This window comes from Antechinus flavipes, chromosome 4, assembly GCF_016432865.1.
Source record: "Antechinus flavipes isolate AdamAnt ecotype Samford, QLD, Australia chromosome 4, AdamAnt_v2, whole genome shotgun sequence".
Classification (NCBI taxonomy): Eukaryota; Metazoa; Chordata; class Mammalia; order Dasyuromorphia; family Dasyuridae; genus Antechinus; species Antechinus flavipes.
This window is the reverse complement of record NC_067401.1, coordinates 218,008,564-218,017,154: the sequence shown is the minus strand read 5'-3', so window position 1 is coordinate 218,017,154 and position 8,591 is coordinate 218,008,564. Positions and strand designations below refer to the sequence as shown.

The 8,591-nt window shown below is 35.1% G+C and overlaps 1 protein-coding gene across 1 annotated transcript; it reads left to right on the top strand.

Annotated features, from left to right (window-relative positions):
- The first annotated feature begins 1,206 nt into the window (after window positions 1-1,206).
- Window positions 1,207-8,245, top strand: IL17F (interleukin 17F). Its single transcript, XM_051996696.1, has 3 exons — window positions 1,207-1,233; window positions 5,751-5,968; window positions 7,545-8,245. The coding sequence occupies exons 1-3, from the start codon at window positions 1,207-1,209 to the stop codon at window positions 7,783-7,785; spliced, it is 486 nt and encodes a 161-aa protein (XP_051852656.1). The 3' UTR covers window positions 7,786-8,245.
- Window positions 8,246-8,591: the final 346 nt, after the last annotated feature.

The window sequence follows — 8,591 nt, the reverse complement described above, 5'->3', positions numbered from 1 at the left end:
CAATACCCCTTTTTCCTTCCCTACTTAGAGCCATTCCTTATAAGAAATATTACACTAAGAAGAGGAAAAGGGAAAAATGATTCTGTAAAACTAACCAAAATGTTGACTTACTCTCACAAACATTAAATATCCTGCATCCATAGTCTTCCCTATCTGTTGCAGGTAATTTTAATAAATTTTCACTTTGACACACCTTGAATCATTATTTCATCTTAGGAAACTCTTTCATATCATCATAAAAACTGACCTTTATTTAGTGTGTTATAATTTGCAAAGAGTTCTACATTCAATTATCTCATTGGAATCTCACAACAGCCCTGTGATAGGGGTGCTATGGGTTTTATTTTCTCCATTTTAGAAGGGAGGAAATTGAAATTAATTAAAGAAATTAAATGATATGTCCCCAGTCATAAACCTAATTAAATATTGTAAGTAGGATTTGAACACAGTTCAACTAGCTCCAGGATATTATCTACTATGTCACTCTACTTTTCAAAATCTGTTCTTTCACATAATAGTAGTTATATGGTGGAATAATCCAATTTTATTGAATGAGCTGGTACTTTGTCCATTGAATTAAAATCAGAATTTATTGAGGTAGCCCAGAAAAGTCCAACTAAACCCTATTTCTGACTTTTCCACTAATTTATTTCATCTTTCTAGAGACTTAGTTTTCCTATCCTTAAAATGGGTCCAATAGTTTTTCTTTTCTAGCGTCATGCTAAGAATTCTCTGAAATATAATGCGCATTTAACATTTGCATATCTCTTGAAGATAAGAAAATAGATGAGAAAGCATGTGGAAAGAGTCAGCAATTTATGTAAATAAAGAAAAGAAAACAGTAATTTGGAACTTGGGTCAGTTAATCAGACATTTCAGGATTCTGTTATAGCGTGAGATGCTAAAGGTGGAAGTGGGGGTGGTGATTAAAGATTTGAGCATTCTGCCGTCATTCTTTTCCTTTCAAGTCTTCCTTTTCCACCCCTCAGAAAGTAGAATTGAAAAAAAAAAAGTTTAGTCAGCAACTCCAAGTTAACCACAACTCTAAGACGAAAAACAGGCTAGTGGAAATAAGGGCAGTGATTGCTTTACAACCACTATAAAAGGAGCAGGTACCATCAAGGATACAATACACAGACACACACACATACACATATACCAGCCAGGTGCTTCAAATACTAAATTGGCCACCTGAGGAAAATAACAATGGCTTTCCAGAAGGGTACAAGGATGGTGAGTATTGTAATTTTTTTTCTCATAGTCAGTAAAGATGAGTTCTATGGGATAAAGTTTGATAAAAAACTTTTCTCTTCATTAAAAAAGGTAACAGATTTTGCTTTGCCATTTGATAGCTCATTTGGAAAATAAGTAGTATAATGTTTGTACAATCCCCTCCTCCCACATGACTATTATCAGGACAGTGCTTAAAAAATTCACAGCTTTATAGAAAAATGAATGATTTCTAGATTGTTGTGATTATTATTATTAATAGTATTTTATTGGGTTATTGTTAGGAGGAGAAAAAAAGGATAACTATTAGGTGAGATATTATGGGAAGGGTACTGCCTCAGAGTAAAAAAAAAAATCCTACATTTGAATCTAATTCCATCCTTTCAGCCATGTGACACTGAATAATTTATTTGACTTAACTGAATCTGTTTCATTATCTCTAAAAGAGTAAACCAATACTTGTACTAGTCACTTTGGATATTGAGAGAATCATAGGAAATACTGTTAAGGGAGAGGATTTTGCAAAATGTTCAATGTGAAAATTATTAATTTTTATTATTCATTGTCAATTGTCCCAATTCGTTGCCAGGGGTGATAGGATATACAACTCTGTGACTTTGGGCTATGGAATAAGAAAAATACTATATACTTCTGTTGGATTTTAAGGCTAGAAAGATACTTTTCTAAAAATGACTCTATAAGGAAAGTGGTATATATTATTATGCTCACTTAATAAAGGAGAAAGCAAACTGATTTCTTGCTTTTGCTCATGTGATTAGTAAGTGATTTTAAACCTACTTGTCCTCACTTTAAATTTAGCTCTCAGAAAATAAGTTACACATGATTTTGCTTCACTTTTGCACCTAACCACAGTTATTTGGAACTAAAATTCATATCTAATTGGATATAAGGATTCTTCAGAGAGAAGGGGATATAAACATGGACTGAAGACTTGAGATTCTTCAATATTGCACTTTGGACAGCTCCTTTAGGAGGAAGACCTTTGTGATAGGTGGTAGGGATGCTCTAATATTTTCTTATTGCCCTGTAGAATTGTAGGACACTAGCGCTACTGAAAATGAAGTCCTTAGTGATAGAAGGCTCTTCTATTAGGTAGAATCTCCTTCATATACCTCAGTGTTAGTTTGATGGTTCATATTGGACACGGTATATCAGGGAGAGCACTTGATTCAGTGATAGGAGACAGATTTAAGCCCTAGCTTGATACTTTCAAACTGGATGACCATGTGCAAACTATTTACAATCTGTCTCAGTTTTCTCATCTGTAAGATGGGCAAAATAGGTTTGCCACTTTCTTTACAGAATGATTGTGAGGAAAAAAAGTGCTTTATAAAATTTAAGGCATTTTACCTGATTGGATTAATAGGCCTGAGAGGTAGGTAGTAAACATATAATTCTCCCTACATACCCCCTTTTATTTTATAGCTGAGTAAATTAACTCTCAGAGGCACAATATGACTTGAGTAAAGTCATATTCCTAGGAAATGACGGGATTGGAACCAAAAATCAAATTGAAATTTCTGTAATCCAAGACCTTGGTCTTTGGAGTGGGTTGCTACCCTGGGAAGGAAGAAATACTAGAATAGCATGGCAGCATGAACTATGACTATATTTAATGTTGCATTGTTGTTGAGACATTTCAGTCATGTCCAACTCTATGTAGTCCCATTTGGGGTTTTCTTGGCAAAGATACTGGAGTAGTTTGCCATTTGTTTCTGCAACTCATTTTACAAAAGAGGAAACTGAGGCAAAGAGGAGTAAGTGATTTGCTCAGGATCACACAGCTAATAAGCATCTAAGGCTTTTTGAACTCAGGTGTTCCTGACCCCAGAATCAATACTGTGCTACTTAGCTGCCCTTAGTTAATGCTAGTAGCGGTATATATGATGTCTTTCTATTTTTGTAGATTTCTTTTGTAGAATTTTTTTTTTAAATAACCTGTATCTTGTAAAAAAAAAGAACAATATTTATATTAAAAATAACTGGGAGGGGCAAGAAGGATAATGCTTTTGAATTTAAATCCATTGTGTGGAAAACATCAGAAAATTTGTTGGACAAATTTGTCTTCTGTGACTCAGACTGTTCAAGTTTGGCTGTTAGGTAGAAGTATTGCCAGTATTAGAGACAACAAAATATGGTTAGAAACAGAAGTCCTATTGGCAACCTTTGAAAGGATAGTCCAAGATAATTCCCATAATGAAGTCCATTGCTATCTATTTCCTCTACAGTATTTCCTCACAGTAGACTGTGAGCTTCCTGAGGACAGGGACTGTTTTTTGTCTGTACTTGGCATCTGGCACAGTGCCTGGCACATAGTAGTGAAAGAATGAAATTGAATTATTGCATGGCTTAACAGAGAAATACTTCAATTCTTCTTTTCTGGAAGGCCAAAGCTCTGAGTCTTCATGAAATAAAATCTTGTTATAGCCCATTAATATCTGGGTTAAAATATTGCCTCAGACATCAGCTTTGAGAATCTGAAAAAGTCATTTAACTTTCTGAGCCTCAGTTTTCTGGATCACTATTTTATACATCACACTTGGATAACAGCATGCAACTCATAGGACTGAGTGAGAATCATGTCAGGTAATCTATGTAGAGAACTTTACAAACCTTAAAGCATTATATAAATGTAAGCTATGTAAGCATATCATGCTTCATTTGTATAATGGAGTTAAATATCCATTTCTAAGTTTCATGGAGGGTAAAAGGATCATCTCTATTTATAAAATACTTTGAGCTCTTCAGAAGATAAATAATTACCTCACCTCAATTTATATAAACCACCAGTCTTCAGTTGTGGATTCAGGGCTTAGGAGTAGAAACTGTTAAAGTAAATTTCAAACCCTTTCTAGTCTCTGAGTAAGAAATCATATACGTAACTTAGGCTGCATGCTCTTCTGTTATACATGATTATATACGGTAGTTCAAAATTCCGCAGTCAGAAATCATCTAGAGTTCAGTTTCCAAATACTGAGATATCATGTTGGTAATAATAATTACAGTGAATGGACAGAGCACTCCACTGCACATGAGGAGCTCTGATTCTATTCTTTACCCTATAGCTTATGAGCTGTGTTCTCTTAGTTCAAGCAAGCTCGTCGAAAGGAAACGAGTTGGAAGGTGGATGAGAATACATATGCTCAATTCCAGTTGGTCCAGCCATTCCATAACTCTGAGCTCTAATTTCCTCTCTGTAAAATGGTATAATAATATTCAGCTTACTCTCTTCATAGTGTTGATGTGAATATGCATTAGAATATATCTTTTTTATTCTGAATTTCTTTTATTCTTTGCTCTTTTATTTCTATTGCCTGATACATAACAGGTACTTAATAAATGCATTCTGATTGATTGATTAAAAGAGAAATTACTTGTGAAAAGCCTAACATACTCTATAAGTATATGATATTATTATGAATTATAGTTGTTATTAATTATTAACAGTATTTTTCACAAAAGGTTTCCACCTCATCATTCTGTTGAGGTGACTCTATACATTCAAAAGCTATAATTGACTACTACTAATAATATACTACTGGTGGTTTACTACTAATAATAATATACGACTTTAAGATTTACCAACACTTTATAAACATCATCCCATTTGATCTTCATGACAATCCTATGAACTAGATACGATTATTATTTCCATTTTAAAGATGAGGGGACTCAGACAGTTAGGTGATATGTCCAAGGTCATACCTCTATTAAGTATCTGAGGTAAGATTAGAACCTAGTCTTGATTCCAAATCCAGCACAAAGACATTGAAATTGGAAATATTGCGGGAAGCAGGGACTTAAGAAGAACATAGAATTTTAGATCTGAAAGAGACCTGATACATAATCTAGTCTAATCCTTTTATTTTATAGATGAGGAAACTGAAACCTAGAGAAAGTAAATGACTCATGATTGCATAGATAAAGTCAGGATTGGAATAAACTTTTTCTTAACTCCAAATCTAATAACTTTACACTACTCTGAGATTCATTCATTAATTTTCCCATCTATCTACCCATCTAATATTTATTGAGACCTTCTACATTTAAGGCAATTGCCAGATGCTTGATGAATGGAAAGACAATATATGCTATAGGAATTCAAAGAAAGTACAATGACTTCTCTCTGGGGTTATCATGGCATCTGAGTCTTGAAAAATAGAATTTTTATAGGCTGAGATGGGATGTGGAAGACAGCAAAAGAAAGAGGTGAAACGATACACAAAGAATGTATAAAGATGACAAATAGACTAGTTTGTCTGGAGCAGTCTTGTGGAAGACCAATGTTAAAACATTAGTAAGGGTTAGATAGTAGAGAAACAACTGTAGGCTGATAATTTTAGATTTTTCTCTTTGCATCATAACTTGGCAGTCGCATAAATAGAAGAAAGAATTGTTATTTCCATTTTATTAAGCTCTATTCCTTTAACTTGAGCATACTGAATTTTTTGAGAGGGAAACAGAACCTATAATCAAGTATACCCTTCTTTCTCTTTCAGTTTGAATTACTGCTGCTGGTAGTGCTGGGGTTTATTCACCTTGGGAATGTGGGAGCTTGGAAAATTACAAAAAGAGGAACGAATTCCCAGAAGAATGATAACTGTCCCTCATTGGAGAGCAACAGCATCATGGTTGACATCCGCATTGTCAACCATCAACAAGGCATCCGCTTTGCACACACCTTCCAGAACCGCTCCATCTCTCCTTGGGATTACAAGTAAGGATTATTCTTCATAAAAGGAAACTCATGAACTTTTTAAATGAGCTCATGTTCTCCTTACTGTTTTGGATGATAATGGCATGGTGTGTCACAGAGCAATGTAAATGATTAAGGATTTGTAAAATGGGAAAAGACTTAGGGGATTAAGTTTAGGTTTAAAAGTGACTTAATTCAAAATCTGGTGACAATCTTCAGTTCTATTAAAAAGTGGAAAACAACTCATCTTCACTGAACATAGCATAGTAGTAGGAAATGACATTGGTCAGATTTAAGGGAAAACCACCAGTAAAGACACAAACTGGAATGGAATTGAAGGAGATTTCCTTAAGAGGAAAGAGCACTGAATTTGGACTTAGAAAATATGTATTTGAATTTTTTTATCTGTTCCTTATTACCCGTGTGATTTAGAACACAATAATGGCCTCTTTCCCTCTTTTATAAAATGAAAGGATTGAATTTAGATAACCTCTAAAATGCCTTCCCCCTCTAAATCTAATTCATAGACAGTCTCAATTGCTAGGACTGTTGAGATTATCCAACTTTTTCATTTGTCAGATGAAGACATTAAGGTTTAGGAGGTAAAAGTGACTTCTCTAAAGTAATACAATTAGTAAGTTTTAAAATCTGGGGCTCAAAGATCTTGGGTCTTTCATTTTTCTATTCCAGGGGACTGTATACTGAATCACATTGCCTTACTTCAGGATAAATGACTCCTGGTGTGGGGTGGTGTACCATTCTGCCTGGAGACCAGAAGACTGGAAAAGTCCCTTCTTAAGTCTCAGCTTCCCAATTTGTAAAATGAGGAACCTCAGTTCGGGGAAGTTAAATAATTTGTGTAACACAACACAGTTGTAGAAAGAATTAAAGTCAGAATTTGAATGTAGGTCTCCTAACTCCACAATCAGTGTTCTTTCCACTGTACTGGCTTGTGTGCTACTGTCACATAAGTATACAGCAAAAACGGGGAAATATAGGTGATATGAAATCTCAATAAAATTTTTAATTCAACAAACAAAAATATAATAATAGGCAGGATATATGGGAGATTCTCTACTAATGCCCTTTTCTGCTGATAAACATATAATTGCATTCTGTTTCACTATTTATGTGTCTCTTGGAGGTTGGGTTAGGAAACTTGGAGGACTGAAAGAAATCCATGTTAAAGTATGTGTGGGGGGATTGGACACATGATCTACCAGCTTTTAGAAAGTTGCATTGCTTTTTGACAGTAAGCACTGCTCTTGCTCTCCCACTGGGAGCAGCCCCGAAAGAGGCAGCCAAGTCAGAGAGAAGAGGTCAGAATTATGTTTGTGAGAACACCATGCCCTGCTGCATCCTGTTAAGGAAGAGGTGCCAGGTCTCAGAGACCTTGTGGCTGCTAGTTACTCTTGTAATTACATTACGTATTCTTTTATGGGCTGGAGCCCACAATCAGCAGAAAGCCATAAAGATGAGTGCTTGGGAGACCTATGGGTAATGCTGAACTTTTAGGTAGTCCTTCCTATCCCAGACATTAACCGCCTTTCCCTTCTGCTTCTCTTGGAACTCATCTTTTTGTGTATTTCTTCCACAGCATCACCAAAGACCCCAACAGATTTCCCTCAGAGATTGCAGAGGCCAGGTGCAGGTATTCGGGATGTGTGAATGCTGAGGGACAAGAAGAAAATGGGAAAAATTCAGTTCCCATCCAGCAGGAGTTCTTGGTTCTCCGCAGAGAGCCAGCACAGAGCTGCTCCCCTTCCTTCCGCCTAGAGAAGATACTAGTTACTGTGGGTTGTACCTGTGTTACCCCAATCACCCGCTCGATTGCTTGAGATCTGCCCCTCTCTTAGGTTGGGGAATTTGGGAAGGCTAAGGAGAAATACCTTCCTCCCAAAGAGTAGCCCTATTAAGCACACAGCTCTCAGCCCCTTTCATACTCAAATTAACTTTAATCCTTAAGACATTCAACCTGACCTGGGAATAATTCTGAAAACTCTCTTCTATGTAGTAGAATATCATTTGGGGCTCTCCCAGGGAGCATTATTTAATTCAGTAATATTCCAGTATTATATTTAAGTTTACTTAGTATACGATGGTGTTAAATGCTGGTTAAACACTTTGAAAATGAGTGAAAGTTGTTACTGAGATCTTAGACTCTATTCCTTCATTCTGGAAATCACCTCCCCTTCATGTTGTAATCCCTTTTCATGCTTGTTTTTTTGGCTTTATTTATAATGCTATGATATGTCCCATTACTTCATTTTTGAGTAAAGATAAAACACAAATATTCAGTCAGTGGGCAAGAGAAAATAGAAGCATATTATTCTATTTTAAATGTGTTTAAATATATTTGCTGTTTGTTTATATCTTTTTTTAAAGAAATTGTCCATATATTTATGATTCAAAGCTTATAAATATATATGTATACATATTTCAGAAGTATAATATGTCAAGAGATAAATGAAGAACTAATATAATAAAATATTATTACTTAACATATTTGAAGTGTTTATTTCTGATTGAGTATAAACTTACAGGATAAAAGAAAGTTCTGTACAAATCCCATCATTTCATAAAATGACCACACATCTCTATTAGGGAGCAACTATTAATCCGTTTTACAGAAAGAAGATTATTT